The 19,869-nt window shown below is 47.6% G+C and overlaps 1 protein-coding gene across 2 annotated transcripts in view; it reads left to right on the top strand.

Moving 5' to 3' along the window:
* The window catches only part of LOC138246348 (kinesin-like protein KIF18B), a 184,680-nt gene extending 165,051 nt beyond the window's left edge, over window positions 1-19,629 (top strand). For both annotated transcript variants that reach the window (XM_069200862.1, XM_069200861.1), the window contains exon 16: window positions 18,323-19,629. In XM_069200862.1, coding sequence (XP_069056963.1) covers window positions 18,323-18,447 — 125 coding nt within the window. In that variant the 3' untranslated portion in view covers window positions 18,448-19,629. The remainder of the gene's footprint in view (window positions 1-18,322) is intronic.
* The last annotated feature ends 240 nt before the right edge of the window (window positions 19,630-19,869 follow it).

Genomic DNA, 19,869 nt, shown 5'->3' with positions numbered 1-19,869 from the left:
AGCTATCTAATACTCAGGACACACTCCTGTCTTATGCAGGCTTGTTCTGGTCAAAACATTGGGCTCAGTACCAAGTGCACACGCCTCAAAGCTCTATGTCAACTATTCACGGACAACATTTCAGATCACACCTGTTATTGTACAACCATAATCTCCTCTGGTCCCCGGACCCATCATGTGGAGTGTCCTTCACAGTCCAATCTGAATTGGCCACTCCCTTCTATAGTTCAATTCTTCAAAAACCATATCTTGAAAACATAGCCAGCTAACCTGTTTGCTCTTCCTCTGGCTACCTTCACAATGATGTTACTATAGCTGTCCATGTAAAAATGTGTACTCCGTAAAATGCATCAGTCTTAGGATTCGCAGCTATAGACTATCACACAGCCACCAGATGATTTCTGGACCAATGTGTAGCAGATTTTGATGCAGAGGACTATCCACGTAGGGTCTTCGTTTGCATCATCTTCCCTTTTTTTTTTTTTGCCAGAAAACGCCACAAACAGCTGATCATCCATGTGATGATCACCCATGTGATGGTCCTCTGTGCAGTCAATTTAAAAGATTGGTGCCATCTGGATTAGAGCTTTGGGTTGGTCCTGCCTATCAATCCCAGTAACTGTTCAAATTGCAAGACATAAAATACTTTTGGAGTCAAGAGGTAAATGAGAACTATAGGCATCACTGGGGGACAAAAGCTACATTATCCAGTAGTGTTGTAAAGTAATAAAATTCTGAACCCTAAAACCTGAGCATGGTGGTAAAGCAATGGCTATCTTTTCCTGAAGTGCTAGCAGACCCAGTGTAGTATACACACCTTGTGTCAGCCCTATAGTGTCTAGTTGCCTTCTTTGTGGTTTTATGAACAAGTTACTTACCTTCAGTAACACCTTATCTAGTAGAGACATATTCTGGTTGCATATTTTTTACCTTTGAATTTCTCCCAGGTGTCACATTGGATCCTGAGAATTTTCTGAGCAGCACCCCTGCGCATCGTTAGGTGATGTCGATCTGTTCCACGTCCTTCGTCCATATTGTCCGTGCCACATATGTCGCCACGGGTCTTGTATAGGCCCCACCCCAGCACGCTTCCAGTTTCTTTGCACAGCTTTCCATGCCAGAAGCCCAGAGCCATGAAGAACACTGGCTACTGTTGCATCAAAACTAAGACCCTAAAAGTGGATCCCTGCCCCTAGAAATCAGTTTGCAGAGCAGGGAGGATGGGTGGGTTGGTAAGGAATCTGCAACTAGAATATGTTTCTACTAGATAAGGCGTTACCGAAGGTAAATAACTTGTTCATCGGATAGACTTCTAGTTGCAGATTCCTTACCTTTTGAATAGATACCCTAGCAGTATTATCCCCGGAGGTGGGTATGCAAACCAAGATCATACTAGAAAGTCCTGAGGACCGAATGGGCAAAGTAGCCATCCCTATGGATCTGACTATCCGGGGCAGCAGTGTTTGGTAAACGTGTGCAGAGAAGCCCACGTTGCTGCCTGACAGATTTCAAGGACTGGAACACCACGTGTTAACACAGTGATCAGTAGCTCAGGTAGAATGAGAACGCAAACCTTCAGGTGGTTGCTTTTCGGCCACTGCATAGCAGATCTTAATGCAGAGTACGAACCATCTGGAGATGGTCCGCTTATGCACTGTCCCACCTTTTTTCGCACCCACATAAGTGAAAAAAAGTTGATCATCCGCCGGGAACTCTTTTGTACGATCAACGTAGAATGCCAATGCTCTTTTTGGAACCAGGCGGTGGAGTCTCTCCTCCTCCTTAGAGGTATGTGGGGTTGCGTAAAACATAGGCAAGGTGATGGATTTGCCTACATGAAAGGGCATAACTACTTCTGATAGAAAAGAAGCCCTAGTGCGAAGCACCACTTTGTCAGGATAGATGGAAAGATAGGGCAGTTTAGATGACAATGGCTGCAGCTCACTCACTCTGCAGGCAGATATAATGGCCACAAGTAAGGCTGTTTTTAAAGTGAGAAGCCTGAGAGGACAATTGTGGAGAGGCTCAAAAGGAGCACACATCAAAAATGTCAAAACCAAATTCAAATCCCATTGGGGCATAACGAATGGGGATGGAGGAAACATATGTGTAAGTCTTTTAAGGAACCAATGAACAATAGGGGACCTAAATAAAGAAGGTTGATCAGGCAACCTAAAAAAAAAAGAGAAATAGCAGACAAATAACCTTTGAGAGTGCCCATAGCAGAGCCCTGCTGGGCCAGAGAAAGGATAAACAGGACCTCAGAGAGGGGGTCAGACTTGCTGTGCACCATGCCACAAATTTCTTCCAACAACAGGCATAAACCATTTTGCTGGAGAGGCGCCTGGCTGCCAGGATTAAGTTACAGACTTCAGGAGGAATGTCAAAAGCTGTCAATTGACGCTGCTCAGTCTCCACACAAGAAGGTGGAGAGTGGACAGGTTTGGGTGCAGAACCCTCCCCTGCTGCAACAGAAGATACTCCTGAAGGGGCAGTCTGATTGAAGGATCGTTGGTCATGCTCAATAACTAGGGATACCAGACTCTCCGTGCCCAGTCCAGAGTCACAAGGATCACTTGGGCCCCGTTGTTCTTGATCTTCTTGAACTCTAGACAGAAGTGTTATAGGCGGAAAGGCGTACAGGAGCCCTGCGTTCCAATTGGGGCAAGCGTCTCCAAGCGATTGCCACCTTGGAAGTGCCAACGTGCAAAACTGCTGACATCATGCATTCTCTGCGGAGGCAAACAGATCTAACCAAGGCTCTCCCCAGTGCTCCCCAGATAGAGATGCCATTTGTGAGCTGGTAGACATTTTCACCGCTCTGGCGTTGCAAGAAGGGTATGCCCAGACGTGGTTCCCGTGCTTCCATGCCACTGGATTCAAGCTAGCCAGGCTGATGAGGGGTGAAACCCCGAAACCGGTCCCAGGATGCTTGTTTCCGGTCCAGTGAGGACCTGGCTTGGCAGTTCGGTCTGGACTGTTCCCATGAGGAACAGGGTCAAGACTGATTTGCATATGGCTGGGTCCAAACTGGGGTGGCATGGTGAGCAAAAGAACAATGGATTAAACCCAGATCTATGACTGGGGGTGAGTGCTTGACAATGTTCAGCATTCCGTCCATCACTTGTTGTTTTTGCTTTGTCGCCCTAAGTGGGAAGGGTATGCCCAGACGTGGGTCCCGTGCTTCCCATGCCACTGGATTCAAGCTAGCCTGGCTGATGAGGGGTGAAACCCCGAAACCGGTCCCAGGATGCTTGTTTCCGGTCCAGTGAGGACCTGGCTTGGCAGTTCGGTCTGGACTGTTCCCATGAGGAACAGGGTCAAGACTGATTTGCATATGGCTGGGTCCAAACTGGGGTGGCATGGTGAGCAAAAGAACGATGGATTAAACCCAGATCTATGACTGGGGGTGAGTGCTTGACAATGTTCAGCATTCCGTCCATCACTTGTTGTTTTTGCGTTGCAAGAGCCTGCCACATGTTGAACTACCAGGGATATGCCCTGCCGTTCCAACCACGTCCAGAGGCGCAGAGCCTCTTGATAAAGGGTCCACGGCCCCACCCGGCCCTGCTTGTTGCAGTACCACATGGCGGAGGTTTTGTCCGTGAACACTTGCACCATCTTCCCCTTGACAGAGGGAAGAAATGCCATCAATGCTAGCCAGATCGCATGGAGCTCCAACAGGTTGATGTGGAGTCCAAACTCCATCGAAGACCAGGTGCCTCTGATCTGCTCCTCTCCTAGATGGCTGCCCCATCCCAGGAGTGATGCATATGTCACTACTGTGAAATCTGGTTGGAAAAGGGAGAGGGATCTGCCTCAAACGCAATCACGGTTCGTTAACTATCACTTTCTGGTCTTGCGCAATCCCTCCTAGAACTGGACCTTGTCGGAGACATTCCCCTGATGCTGCAGCCACCGAAACTTCAGATCCTAATGTAGAGCCCGCATATTCCATCTGCCATGTCATCAGCACATTTATAGTGAACCCCATAGTGAACCCCAGCGAATGTAGGAGGTCCAAAGCCAGCCAGTTGTTGAGATAGGGGAAGACTGAAACCCCTGATCTTCGCAGATGAGCTTTAACCACCACCATCACCTTGCTGAACACCCGAGGAGCGCTGGTAAGGCCAAAGAGGAGCACGGTAAACTGAAAGTGCTTGCGGCCTACCATGAACCGCAACGTCTGTGGGAAGGAAAGGTGTGAATATAAAAATAATCGTCCTGCATTCCAACGCTACAATCCAGTCTCCTGGGTCTAGGGCAGGTAAAACCTTAGCCAGTGTGAGCATTTTCAACTTCTCCTTTTTGAGGGAAAGGTTGAGGGATCGAAGGTCTAGGATAGAGAGGAGGCCCTTGTCCTTTTTGGGCACCAGAAAGTGCTGGGAATAGCAACCATGGCCTACTTCTGGCACGGGAAGCCTCTCCATGGCTCCTTTGGCCAAGAGAGCTGTAACGTCCTTGTGGAGAAGGAACAAGTGATCCTCCGTCACCCGACTGTATGATGGTGGAGTGGATGAATGGCTAGTCTTGAAGGGGAAGGTGGGCAATTGCCCTGTACACAGGAGCCCCTCTGCTGGATTTGGGCCAGGGACCCAGTAGGGCATCCATAAGTACTTCATTAAAGCGGAGCATGGGTTCTGAGGAGGAAGCGCCAGACTGAAGCTCCTGTCAGGAGGTTAATCCTGACTGCTACTGAAGGCAACTTAAGGTCCAAGACCTCAGCTGCTCTTTTCACCACCACTGAATAAGAAGCTCCCTCCTCCATAGCCACAGTCGGAGGAGAAAGCATATCAGTATCTGGAGAAGTATTTAGTCCACTGGCTTCACCCAAGTCTGTATGCCACTCTATAGGGTCATAGTTCTGGTATTCTAAAGAGTCCAGCGACACCCCCCACCCACCTGGCATTCCTCATCATGACCTAGCTCAAAAGAAAGGGGATCAGGATCCGACATAGAAAGCAAGGATACTGTCTGAGTCGTAAGACGCCAATCTGGCTCCGTGTTGGCAATGAAAATGGGGATGGCACCAGGAGCGTTAGTGCCGGGAAAGGTCAGGATGGTGCAGCTGACGCCGGTCTGGATCCAGGATTGCATACATGGGTGCACCGAAGCCGCCAGCGCAGACCCCAAAGGGGCCCCTTCCGACTCATCGGGCCTGAAAGCGGTGTCGGGCTGCCCAAGAATTAGGAGCATGGCTTCATAAAACTTTCGAAGTTGGGCATGGGTCGCTACAGCTCCCGGAAACTCAAGGAGGTGCAGAGTCGACCCAGGCGCAGGTTCCTCTGAACGAGGTCTACAGCGCCGAAGCTGAATGCATCAACTTCTTCCTCTTCTTCTTGTGCCTCGAACTACCTGATCTTGGAGGACTTTGAGTGGGGCAACAACAATGGAGGTCTCTGCGACCACTCCTGGGACCTTCCTCTTGCATGAAGTTGAGCATCAGGCCACCATCAGCTTCATGGACCCACTCCTTCAGGGCCTTTGGATGCATAGCCTGACACTCGGAACACAACTTTGGTTTATAGTCGCACTCCAGGCACCAAAGACAAATGAGATGTGGGTCTGTCAGACATCACCAGATGACAGGAACTGCTGGACTTAAACCTGGTCTTCCTCAATGACATCCTCAACGCACCAGATGTTGAAAACCTGAAAAATCTTTGATAAAAAGTCAAACAAATGCAAGTCACTTTGAGGGGTAGCTCTCTTCGGATCGGCACTAGCTGGTGTCACAAGAAAAGAACTTATGTCAGTGTGCCAGGGTGGCGCCTACATAGGACTCGCAACATCATATCCAGTGTGGGTGACGCCTATGGACACTGAGCTGATCAACGCCACCTAATGGCGTGCAAGGGGATTGCTCCGAAAATTCTCCAGATCTAATCTGACACCTGGGGTAAATTCAAAGGTAAGGAATATGCAACTAGAAGTCTCTTATCAGATAATTCTAGATCATTCACAGTAATCGCCCAGTGGTTGCTTTAGTGAGGCAGTCCTCAAGGCAGCAGACCCAACTTGGTTGGACTTCTAGCCACCACCTGCATGGTGCCATGCCCTCAGGTGAGCAGTTTGCAGATTCTCAGGCTCAGGATGGCTGTTGCTACACCTTTTGAGCGGAAGCTGCTGGATGTCTTCAAGCCATCCAAGGCAAGCAGTGAAGGTATCTGGTGGACGACTATTGATAGCCTTAATTAGTCAAGGACTGTGACTCGCATTCCGAGAATTACAGCCATGTGACCCAACCCTGAAACCTTCTTGATTGCATCTGCAGAAGCTATTGTTCCAATCAGCAATGATGCTTCTTTCATTATACTACTGTTATAACCCTCAACATACAGGCTGCACCTTGAAAACAATGCATGCTGGGTTGAGATAATCTGCTGATGAGACGTGAAGCAAGCTGTTGACAATAACAGTTAGACTTGCACTAAAAATAATTTTCTGGGGCACGGCCGTAGATTGTTTTCTGAAAGAAACATTTACCCAGTAAGACCTTCTCACTCAAAAATAGATTTTCCTTTCATTCCACATTTTCCGAGACAGTCAGCAAATGCTCACTCATTATCTTTACTGTCACGATTTGGATTGTGTTGGGGTTGCCAAAATTTGCAGTCCTCCTAGTTATAGTTTGCATATATGTAAATACAAACTGGACAGGTTTGACAAACAACAGATTGTATGTGTAGCCTCCTTGTGAAGATATTACTCGATTCCTTTCCATTTTTGCAAGTTTTTCTGTGGGCCGTCATAAGCAGCACGGTCTGTGAACTTGCATTGTCATATTGTTTATATCCTGAAGTGTTCAGTGCTGCTCAGTATTGTAAGGCTGTGATAACTGCCTGAATTAGTCTTTACTTCTTCTTTTTACTGTTAATGTCACTGTCTAATGCCAGGCTCCTAGACAGATGGCAACCCTAATGCCTGCTTCCTTAGTGGATGCCACAACCATTTTGATTAACAACATTCCAGTACCCTTAAACTGACGGGGGACTGACGTACTGTTGTGATGGCACTAGATGGACTTAATTGGGCAGGTGCATGGAAGAGTGATTTCAGAGGACTCTGTGGGGGGGGAGAGAGAGAGAGTGAGATAGAGGGTAGGTGGTGGCAAGTGAAGAGAGGCACTGGATTTGGGGAGCTCCGATGGGAGATGGTGATCGCTCTTTCTGTAGTCTACAAACCCCACATTACACCAGCTGATTCCCCAGTACTAGCTTTCTCTTACATCCTGGACTTGCAAGTATCTGAGAAAAATATTGTATTGTTAATGCCACCCACACGCATGCTCTCTGATCACTTTTTGTAGTAAAATATATCCCTTTTTTTTTTTTTTTTAGTAAAATATATAATTTGAACACTTTTTTCTTTAGAAATTCATAGCAAGCATGGCTATGCTCTGCATAATCTGCCAGCTAATGTTTGGCTCCGAGATTGCAAGCTGTTTTTCTTTGAAGAAGACTTTGTGAGTCATGAGGTACCCTATGACTCCCCCTGTAGTTAGCAATGTGCATGGGCACCGACTGCATTGTTACATGGTTTTTCTCCACTATCTAGCTCAGATGTGTACCAACAGGGATCCCAGATTCTACATATTTGTGCTTCGGAACCTCGCAGTTGTTCTCTCCGTTCTCTCCTACAAAAAGAGTCTCAGTATTAATTCAGACACTTTCTCCTCCACTCCTCCATACTTCGGAGTTAGTCATTTACCTTCAGTTTCCATCCCACGTGGTACCCCTTTGGGACTCTGTACCCTCTTGGGCCTCCGTGCCCTCAATCTTCCTTAATCCACATCAGAGAATGCCTAAGAGTAATAGGTGATGAAATGGATCCCCTTTTGTTAATTTTGTTGTCACACTAAATACCCTTGGGCTGAACTCCACAGCTTCTGCAACCTTTGCCTCTATCCAGAAAATAATGACCCCAAGTGTAATTCCTGTATTGTGTGTCAGTGCAAAAAGATCCTTTGTAATCTCAAAGGCATACACTGGGCCATTATTAGAATCCATAGGCAAGCGGCAGAGGAAGCTCCCAAAGTCTTCAGGGAAGTGGGCTCCTTCTGCACCGAGGAAGATCTCAAATCTTTGGGAGCTCCCATTCACCACCCTAGCCCAGAAGTAATCAACTCCGGTACATCTGACGCTAAGCATGACGAAGGCCAGGAGTCCCCATCCACTTCAGCAGAATCAACGCTGGTGACCAAGACCAGCCCAGGATAGTGAGTGTAGCCAAAGCCCAAGCACATTGTATGTTTCCCAACAGACCACAGTCTGAGCCAGAGCACTGCTCTTGTGAGAATCTGGCTTCTGCAGTTGTGCATAAGAAAAAGCAGCCCTTGTGCCCTCCACTGCCCTCGGGCTGTGGGTGCCACAATGGGAAGGCATTGAAGCCAAAATGGGATATACCCAAAAGTGTTGATCCCTGTCGGTCTTCGGGTGTTAACACTCCTGTCCTCACTGATACAGCTTGACCCCCACTGATGCTGAAAACATAGTTTAACATACTTTACAACCGGACCTGCTTCGAATCCTCTACGTGGCGTGTTCCGGCAACCATAAGAAGCCAATTCTTAAGAACCACTAAGGCGACCTTGACGAAAAGCAGAAAAAGCTGTTGATTATCCTCGAACAGGGAAGATTACTGGCAAAGTTCCCCCACCGGAGACTGTAGACACTTGAAAAGTAAAAGAAGACTTGCCTTTAATGAACCACCTCCTTTAGAGGCCATACCATCTCCAAAGAGGTTTAAAGACAGTGCAAACAGCCCTCCTCCTTTTGCTTCCCCACCACCACTACCTTTACCTAGTACACTACCACTCCTGCTGCCCCGTCCCATCCTCCGCTTCATCCCCACCACTTTGCGCCTGAGGAGTCGCCACTTCTCTGCCTGATGGCACTACCTATCATGGGGCATTACAACAGGCAGCTGTCTACATAAGGAATACATGTATGTCTTACCGAAAAAGGAAGAGTTCCTTTTTTAAATGCTCGCTAAATCAGAGCGTTCCATACAATTAATTCCCATGTTAAAGGGCATGCTAAAAGCGGCCTGTGGTGTATTTTTTGAGCCAGTACAAGCAAGGGTGGTTAAACCCAATAGGGAGAAAAAAGTACAAGCCCTTTCTGTCTGATCCAATGTACATCAAAGGTCATGCACCCCCAGGCTCTTAGGTGCAATACTGCCTGTAAAAGGACCTTTGCACAAGCCATACGTGTTGAAGCCCCACCTGATGATGATAACAGGTGCATAGATGCAGCAGGCAAAAGGATAGGAGTCAGGGCAAACATGCTGGCAAATTGCCAATTCTGTAGGCCTCCTTGCAGATTATGACAGGGATCAGTGGGCTAGGGTGGAGGAGCTCTTAAACATCTCCCAGAATAGTTTAGGAAAAGGAGATAAGAACTTGGGACGGAAGGTAAAACCATTTACAACGCCACCATTCGATGCATGCTTGATGGTGCGGCACTGCTACTAGAATGGTAAACACCTCAATAATACCATCCGCACACTGCTCCTCATATCTGGCTTTAATCCAGAAGCATCTTATCAAATAGCCATTTGATGGTGGACATCTCTTCGGACCACAGTTTAATGGGATGCTGAAAAATATTAAAAAGAACACAGAAATCGCAAAGTTGATTGGTTCCCTGCAGTCCCCATCCAATAGAGGATCGTATTGGAAGCAGCAGTACAGGAGGGATCTAAAACCACTGCTCCTGACCAGCCACAGTCTCATCAGTGGCAACAGCACTCCTGCCATCATGAAGGGAATGGTGAGTACACTATAGGGCATTCAGGGATTACAATTCCACCAAGGGCAGGGGTTGAGGAGTCTGCATGTCCAAGAATCGACTTGTCCCACATCCCACTGACCACTCTGGGCCACAGGGCTGATAGGGGGGCTACTGGACTACACCAATGGTGGTAGACGTTGTTTGACGCTTGTGTTCTGTGGTCTGTACTACTGTGTGTCTGCCAGCTGGGCAAAGAGCACTAGACTTTGAGGTGGTGAAAGCAAGCATTTGCAGGCTTCTCAGGGATGTAGTGGAGACAGATTAGAAATCAGCAGTTGACCCTCATAATATATTGTCTATACTAGGTATTTCAGTATGAAAAGAAAGTACTTTAATTTCACAGCAAAATTCTATGCTTCACAATTCAATAGAAGAATTTGGGGCCCGAAGAGATGAGTACCTAAGTGACCAGGAGAGCAGAGGTAAGTACCTCGTCTTCCCAAGGGATAACAGGAGGACTTAGAAAACGGATTGTGCAAGAACAGGACCAGACTAGGGGAACCCAAAGGTAGATTCTGGAAGAAGAGGACCTGCAAAAGAAGGGGATAGAGTTTAGTTCATGATGTAGTGTCCAGACGGGGCAGGAGCTACTACCTACTCTTCGGTGGATGAAGATCTGAGTCGACGGAGGAGGAGGAAGAAGTCCAGAAGCTGCAGAGGAGTCGGAGCGGTGCATATGATGTCCTATGTCGGTCGCCGGGTTGCAGATGGTCAGTGGTTAGGAGAACCACCAACAAGTCTTGGCAAATGCAAGAGGAGGAAAAACAAGTCTGGGTTGACCCTCAGCAGTCAGCAGAAGCAGTCTCTGCCCTCCACAGGAAACCCGCTGGCAGCAGTGAGGCCCAATCAGCACACCTGGAGAGGAGTCCCACGTTGCTGGAGCAGCAGAGAGGAGACTGTCCTTGGATGGATGAAGTGCTGGAGGCCGGGGCTATTCAGAACCTGAAGATCCCTTCGAGCAGGAGATCACAAGCCTTGGTTGCTGCAAGAGTCGCAGTGCACAGGGGTACTGTCTTGCGAGGAGAGGCAAGGACTCACTGTCTCCCAAAGTGGGCAGAGATGACCCAGAAGACCACCTCAGACCACCACCTGTGTTGCAGGATTCACGCAGCTAGTTGTAATTTCTGTAGGTGCCTGCAGATGCAGTGAAGTGGCTCCTTCACTCCAAGGGAGACTCCTTCTTTCTTCCTAGTGCAGCTGAAATGTTACTGACCTCGGAGGATGCACAGCCGGGGAAATGTTGCAGCTGCTGGAAGGAGCCGGGGAAACAATGTTGCAAGGAGAGGTCGTCTCGTGAGTTGAAGTCTTGTCGATTCCTGAAGTGTCCAGTTGAGGTTCTGGTGGCCAAGAGCTAAAGTAGACAATGCAGAGGAGTGCTGGTGGAGTCTTGCACGCTGAATCTGGGGACTCACCCGCGAGGGAGTCCATAAATAGCCTTTAGGACTTAGAGGGTTTGGTCACCTTGCCCGGTGACCACCTATCAGGAGGGGTCTCTGATGTCACCTGCCTGACCTGGCCACACAGATGCTCGCAGGGGCCTCTGCACGTCTTATTTTCAAGATGGCAAAATTGAGTGGCCACCTGGAGGAGCTCTGGGCACCACCCCTGGGATGTGATGGACAGGGGGATGGCCACTCCCCTTTCCTTTGTCCAGTTTTACGACAGAGCAGGGACCAAGGTTCCCTGGACTGGTGCAAACCAGTTTATGCAAGGAGGGCTCCAAATGTGCCCTTCAAAGGAAACCGGTGGCTTGGGGAGGCTACCCTTCCCAAGCCTTGTAACACCTATTTTCAGTGTCCAGATGGGGCAGGAGCCACTACCAACCCTTCTGTGGATGAAGATCCAGGTTGATGGGGGAAAGAAAAGATCAGCTGTGGAGCCCAGGAGCTGCAGAGGAGTCCTTGGAGCGGTGCAGATGATGTCCCACGTCGGACGTCTGGTCACAGATGGTCAGTGGTTAGGAGAACCACCAGCAAACCATGGCAAATGCAAGAGGAGGCAAAAGAAGAGTTGCAAGGCTGAAGAGGACCAGCAAGATCCAGGGGACTCGAGCCTTGGAGGGATGTCTAGGCTGACCATCGGCAGTTGGGAGAGCCAGCCGAGGCAGTTTCATCCCCCACAGACAACCCACTGGCAGCAGGCACAGTAAGTTACAGTGAGGCCCAATCAGCTCACCTGGAGAGGAGTGTCACATCGCTGGAGCAGCAGAGAGGAGACTGTCCTTGGAAGGATGAAGTGCTGGAGGCCAGAGCTGCTTGGAGCCAGAACAACCCTTGGAGCAGGAGACAACAAGCCTTGGTTGCTGCAAGAGTCTTGGTGCACAAGGGTACTGCCCTGCAAGGAGAGGCATGGGCTCGCTGTCTCCAAAAGTGGGTAGAGGGCAGTGAGGGCCCAGGGGATCACTCCAGACCACCACCTGTGTTGCAGGATCCACGCAGTTCCAGAGTAGAATAGATCCACTCAGCCAGTTGTCGTTGCTGTAGGTGCCTGCAGATGCAGGGGAGTGACTTCTTCACTCCAAGGGAGATTCCGTCTGGTTTCCTAGTGCAGCTGAAGTCTTGCCAACCCCAGAGGATGCGCAGCCAGGGAAATGTTGTAAGGCGCTGTGGAAACAATGTTGCAAGGCAATGTCGTCTCAGGAGTTGCAGTCTTGTCAGTTCCTGAAGTGTCCAGTTGCGGTACCGGTGGCCAGTAGCAGACATAGATGATGCATAGGAGTCCTTGTGGAGTCTTGCATACCGAATCTGGGGACCCACCCACAACGGAGTCCCTAAATAGCCTTAAAAGGGGATTTGGTCACCTTGTCCGGTGACCACCTAGCAGGAGGGGGTCTCTGACGTCACCTACCTGACCTGGCCTCTCAGATGCTCCCAGGGGCCTCTGCATATCATATTTTCATGATGGCAGAATCGAGTAGCCACCTGGAGGAGCTCTGGGCACCGCCCTTAATGGACAGGGGAGTGGTCACTACCCTTTCCTTTGTCCAATTTCGCACCAGAGCAGGGACCAGGGGTCCCTGGACTAGTGCAAACCAGTGTATGCAAGGGGGGCACCAAATGTGCCCTACAAAGCAAACTGGTGGCTTGGGTAGGCTACCCCTCCCAAGCCATGTTACACCTATTTCCAAGGGAGAGGGTGTTGCCTCCCTCTCCCACAGGAAATCCATTGTTGTGCCTTTCCTGCCTGGGCTGGTCGAGCAGCAGGAGGGCAGAAGTTTGAGGGACTGCAGCAGCACGGACTGCCTGGAAACCCGTGGAAGACTGGTAGGAGCAATACTGGGGGGGGGTCCTCCAAGGAGCCCCCAGAGTGACTGGAATCATACCGCCAATACTGGCATTAGCATTGGAGTATGATTCCGACATGTTTGATACAAAACATGCCGAGGTTTGGAGTTACCATTATGTAGCTGGACACAGGTAGTGAGTGACCTGTGTTCAGTACATGGGTAAAATGGCTTCCTCGAACTTTTGAACTCCAGTGCAATGAAGGGTGCCCTCACACACAGGGACCCACACCCTGCCCTCACACACAGGGACCTACACCCTGCCCTCTAGGCTAGGAGGGCCTGCCGTAGGAGTGACTTACAGCAACCTGGTGCAGTGACCTATTGTGAAAAGGTGCATGCACCTTTTCATGCAGGCTGCAATGGCAGGTCTGCAGACACATTTTGCATAGGCTCCCAAGGGTGGTACAATACATGTTGTTGCCCATTGGGGTGTGGGGAGGACTCCTGGTGTCCCAATGCCCTGGCTACCTAAGTACAATAAACTAGGGACTTATAAGGGGATACCAGTATTCCAGTTGTGGAGTGCACAGAAGTCCAAGGTAACCAAATTTGGAGGACGATATCACAATCACTGGCGTCCTGGTTAGCAGGATCCAGTGAAAACAGTCTAAGCACATTAATAGCAGGCAAAAAGGGGGGTAACCATGTGAAAAAGAGGGTACCTTCCTGCACAGGGTAGTAATCTCTTCTACGCTCCTCAATGAAGCTCTGTGTCTCCTCCAGTGCCGTCTCACAGCTATAGAAGTATGCTACGGTATGGAATAGATGGAGGCATTAATTAGGCATAGGTGCAGTTCATCTATTGGCTGGATGCCTAAATAAATTCAATGACTTGTGTTCATTGAAGCAAAAGTATTGTGTTAGTCTGGCAGATTTCTATGCACACTGTCTCTTGTGTCGATCAGAGCTTTTCCCCACTTCTACATGCTTGGTGGAGATGCAGTACCATTGTTGCCGGTGACTGTGCTCTGCGGGCCTGTCCCTTCTGCTATGGTTTTGTTAATATAGTGACACTGACGTGGTCTTTTTTTTTGTTTTTTGTTTTTTACACCATGATCTACAGGGAGGTATCAAAATTGCAGACCTGCACGGCAAGGACTCCTCTTCGGCATTCAACTCGTAAGCAGGTTGCAATGCGATGGCTCTCACAGCAGGTGAGGTTGTTTCCAAGAAGGAGTATCCAACCCTGCCTATCCTCCCTCACTTTAGTATCGTCATCTACATCCATGAGCAACAGGAATGCAGTCAGTACACTTCCACTGCCTGGAGAAATGTATCCATCCTCCATCTTGTGCCAGGGTATCCAGGGGCCATCCAAAATGGATCTCACTGGTCGCAGTACACAGTGGCATAACAAAACTTAAGAGGGCAAAGTACCTGGAGGGGGCCCCCCCTTGCCCTTGAACTCAGTCCCATAGGCCCAGGTCTAATTGAACCTACTATTGAACTCTTTGTGGCTGCTGCCATCTGTTGAAATGCCACCAGCAAACCTTCTAAAAAATATATTTTTAAATACAGGCCTCCGGAGCAAGATACTCTCTATATTAGATCAGTCCCTCTGCCAAAGTCAGTCGGTGTTGCACTATATTCCTTCCAGCTGCTGGTTCCGACAGAGTCCTACCAAACAAAAAAGGAAACTCCAGATTTAGAATTCTGTCTCTTGAGTCCCATATAATTTTGACGTGGCTTATAGCCAGAAAACTTCAAATCATTTTGCATGCAAAATACAGAAGCAGGTGCACTTAGTAGGACTTTTCATGAAAATCACTTGTGGGTCCTAATCTATACAACATTACACAGTGTGTTCTGCAAACTGTGTGTTTTCAGTTGCACCGTTTTGTGAATGCAGACAACAATTAAGGGAAATCCACGTTTGATAGAATAGTCAGATAAGTTTCTAAATGCATTTCCACAGAATCACCTGTTTCAGTTGGTTATCCGACTAATGTAGTCTAGTGCCAGAATGATCCTCATTGCTCTGGAACACCTACTGTAATGGCTGTTCACAGACATTATGAGGCTGTCAAGCAAACCAGATCTCATAAACAAGCTCAATGGCCAGTTTTGAATTCCAGCCTTCCATCACTGAATATGGCAGTGTGCCTCCTGAAGTGCTTCTTAATTTCCTGCAAACCTATACGGGCGTTTTGAAGAAATCAAGGCAGTCATCAACCAGGGAATACTACTACTTAAAATTAAAGAAGCTTTGCTTTAGGTGTATGTAGAAAACATCAACCCAACCAAGCATCAGGAGAAAGCAGTAGTTCTGTATCTTTTCTATTTCGCCAAGTTGGGTTTGCAGTTCTCTCACTAGAAGGTATGGCTCTTTCTAGTAAATGTCATTTAAAAACTTATTATTTCAGAGTCGCAATCATTAAGGGGCTTCGATTAAAATCCTCTCCACTAATCAGGAGACTTTCCCTTCCCTGGGAGCTCAATGTGTTTTTCCAGACTCATGGGTCCTCATTTAAACAGATCCTCAAGGCTTTCTTACAGCACACCTCATGAAGAACTGCTTTCCTGGTAGCAATCACGTCTGCTCTTGGGATCAGTGAGCTGCAAGCCCTGTGCACACATGACTTCTATAAGAATAGGTTGAGGTCCTTTCATATGTTAGAAGGTAGGAGGGTGGTAAAATTGTATCTCAATAAAACAAAAAACTGTAGTAAGACCAAGTACTTGTTTTGGAATTATAGACCTAGTTGTGCATGTTTATTCACTTTCCAACAGCTATTTTCAGATGGATAGTCTCTATTATCTTATCACAAAACCAAACAAATCCCTAACAGATAAACCCAAAGCTCACTTTTCTAAAGGTAAAGATTAAACCATAATTTGCTCTGTTGAGAAACACTCCTATAAGAGAGATCTGCAAAGCAGCCACCTAGAGGTCAGTTGACACTGGTCACACCACAGTCCTGATTCAGATTCTAGGACGTACACTTAAATGGCTCAGCTCTGAGGACTCTATTTGAATAGAACTTATTTTCTGCTATCTGCAAATGCTTTTTCAAGGCATGGGTTTAGTACTCACTTGATTGCTTTGGATTGCCATTGGATATTTGCACAAGATGAAAAAGAAAGTTACTTACCTGTAATCCCAGTTTGTCTTCAGGGAAATCTCTATTACAATCTGAATCAGCCCGCTCTCCTTCCCATTTCAAAGGAGGAAAGATTGATTGTTTTGGGACAGTGAAAGATCTCCTGCATGGCTTGGGAGAGCGTGCGCCCCTCCCTCATGTTGCCGATTAGCAAGCTGTAGATGTCTGACCTCCCAACTCAGCACACATGATAATCATACACGTGTGCTGGAAGCATTTGTTGCCCAGTGCAGCTATAGCCTTAAGAGTTGCACCATATGCACCCTCCTTATTGAGCATTAATACTGCTGCTTGTTTTAGGATTCTCCTAACACAAGAGATTCACAGCTTACCCCAGCGTTCTGCAAACCATCCTCACCACCACCATGACAAAAGAGAAACCAAGAGTGCCAGAGAAAAACCACAGTGGCCGAGAGACTTGTAACAAGAACTGAGTACTCGCCTTTGAAACCAGGTTGGGCACGTAGCTTGTATGGGTATTGGGTTTTGTGTCTGACCAGGGGTAGACCTCAAGCAGCAAGATCAGACGAGCCATAATCACAACTCCACCTCTGACTACTTGACCGGTAGTGGTGCTGCCTCTGCTTGCCTGTTACACGTTGCTGGCACTTAGAGCGATGCTGTTCTGCCCGAGAACAGGCACCTCGACCGATCTAACAAGACACCCAAACACTGTGCAGATCCATGAGAACCATTTAATTGGAATTGTAGGATAAAGAGCTCAGGGGGGGAGAGAATGTAACACACTTCTGGCCTGTGACCAGGTTAGCCTTCCCCAGACTTTACCCTGATTCCAATCATTCCACAGGACACCCCAAACAGGAATTACGAACTGTGTGTGGAATAACACTAGAGGTCGTCCCCCCGGCAGTTATCCAAAGCTATTAGTATCCCCAGTGTGATTTGTCACCATATGCACTGTATGTGGTACTGCGTTACAGTGCTTTAAATGGAAACACAGAAGTCCAGGTGCTCACTCCTTAGACTACCTGTTTGTTCCTTAGAAGTGCCGGTACTCTCCCATTAAAAGTACTGCAGCAGAGCTGAAAAGTGCAGGCACTCTCCGTTTCAAATTGAAGAAGTGCGGGTACTCAGTACCGGAGAGTACCTGCCCATTTAAAGCACTGCTGCGTTGTGTGTCTTGTGAGCAAATTACTTCTAGTTTTTCAAACACTAAGCGCTGGCTGGGCATTGAGTTCATTGACTTGTACTGAGTGTGTTGTTGAGAACTTGAGTCTAACGCCAGACCACTTGCCCGACTAAGGCCTGGAGTGCTAGAATTCATTATCGTGAGGATCAAGAGGTGAAGAAGCGGAATGTGTGCTCAGTTTTTGGCAGAACAAGAAGGTAAAATGATCTAATACAGCCCGAGCCGAGTAACCCCCTGTACGCCCTGGAGCACCTGAAAATGCTTCCACAAGTTGTGTTCTGGCAGGATCCTGACTTCATTCAAACGAACGGCGCACCTGTCGCTAACTGCATCATCGAGTACTGATGGAGCTGCTTCCCTACAGGAGCAATATTCCAACCTATGTAGCTGCTTTGCCCCTGTCCGCTGAGGATTCTTTCAATAAAAGGTCTATGGACTTTTTTCTTGGCATTTGAATTAATCTAGTGATATGTTCTAATTGTAATAGAGTTCTTTCAGAAAACAAATGAACGAAATTTGGCTAGCATAGCCTTTAGTTCGGCTCTTCCTTCCGAAGGGAAGGTATTAAATTATATATTTTGTTAAACAAAAGTGCACGTGGGTGGTCTTCTCGCTGCTTATGATTTCAATGGAGGGTTCCTTGAAGAAGAGACGGGATTCAGGTAAGCTACTTTTCCTTGTTTAGGAGTCTTGTACCAACAAAGCACATGCCTCACGGTGAAGGATGCGCACTTCTATGAAGCTTGCCTTAATCGCAACCAGACAAGGGGAAAAAGGAAATGCTGCTAGCGATCATGTTTCAGGGTCATGAGTGTTTTTTAAAACAATTTCCCCTTCTCCCCACAGGCCACAATTCCTTTATTGAAGTAAAGTCTTCATCGTGGTTGTCTCTATTGACTGAAGGGACCTCCTTCTTTTCTTATCACCGTTTTCATGTATTTGCCCGACAATGACTGTATATTATAGCCTGACACTTATTTTCTGTTTCCAGAACGCCCGTCCCGCAGCCCCCGCTTGCAGACTGACCGGAAGACCAGAAAAGGACCAGTTCCGTTCGGGAGGGCCCTGTCTATCATTCCTGCCATTAAATCGCTTCAGTTTGCCAAATCCTCATGAGCCCAAGATCTTCCCACAGAAGGACCACACTAGATGAAAGGAAATCAACCTCTTTATTGCATCTCAGGAGAGAAGCAAGGCCGTTTATCACCCAAAGAAATCCTCCACCTCACCGCGTATGTGCTATTCTTCCTGTGGCACTTGTGATCTGGACAGCGCAGTGTCATTGCCTTTGGATGTCTAGCCGTGAAGTGGTTCTTACACTTGTCTTGTCAAGTAATTTATCATGCACTTTCACCTCACTCATGTGTAGGCTCTTTTTAATGTATCCAAGATTTAGTCCATCCCTTGGCAGCATCTACTGTTGGAGTGTGGAAACACGTAGCTCCTTCTGGTCTCTCTTTTTTCACAAGAAGTTTTGAGACTATAGTGTTTGACCCGCTCTTGTCATCTTCAGTCCGAGACAGAGTTTGTGGCCGCTGTGGGACCTCAATTTCATTATCTGTGCAAAAACTCCTGTCAAAAGTCTCATAGTGCTCTTAACAGCTGGACATTGTTGCCACCATGCCGGCTTTTCTTTAGAACAGAAGAGACACTTGCTCCATGGAGACATATGTGGTGTTTGAGTCTCCATGACTCTGATCTCAGAGGCACTCTTGCCCTCTAGAGAAGTATTCTGTGTTTAGGCCTTGATATAGACTCCGTTATCAGGGATGGTTGAAAGTTTTTTTTTTTTTTTTGTATTCTGATTTAAAGAAATGTATTCCTCCAGCAGGGACTCTGAAAGCTAGCGCACATGGCCCTGCTAGAGGGATGCCGTAAGTCTATCACTTTTCTGTAGGCCGGACGGGTTTCCCACCCAGAAAGTAACCCATTGTGATTGAAAATGGAAGGGACATTGGGGTTCAGTAAAACTGCTCCTGCTACTAAGAATATAAGCGTGGGTGAGTAGGGCGTAAGTGCATGAAGAGGAATGGACTCGTTGAAGCACAGCACACCATTAGTGGGTGGAATGTGCTCTCTACAGCTGCAAGGTATTCATAAACAAAGTCTGATTTTTGTTTCATCCGGGCCGCCACTGGATTGGTTTCTTTCACTAGACCGGCTGGGGCCATGTTATGTGTATGAAATCTTTGTACCCTTTTTATTCTCAATACGAGTGTAGATTAATGGAAGGCAGATGCTCTGCACTGTGTAATGAAACTGGTCTAGAAAATAAAGATCGTTTGGATTTTTATGGCTCTTTTGCTTTTATAGTTTCGTGTTTTTCTTTCACCACCTTCTTCTGATCTGTTTCCTGGCAGCACTGTTTACATCTGTAACATGAACATTACCCGCTCGGAAAAACACATTTTTGAGAACATTTACCATCTAAAAATGGCAATTTTAAGAACATTACTAATTTTAAAAGACCTGCTCTAAGAACGTTTCCCCGCTCTAAGCATTAACATTTTCAAAAAAGACCTAACCTAGTGTAAGAAC

Source organism: Pleurodeles waltl, chromosome 7, assembly GCF_031143425.1.
Source record: "Pleurodeles waltl isolate 20211129_DDA chromosome 7, aPleWal1.hap1.20221129, whole genome shotgun sequence".
NCBI classification, from domain to species: domain Eukaryota; kingdom Metazoa; phylum Chordata; class Amphibia; order Caudata; family Salamandridae; genus Pleurodeles; species Pleurodeles waltl.
Note: the sequence above shows the minus strand (reverse complement) of the source record. Positions and strands in the feature narration are given on the sequence as shown.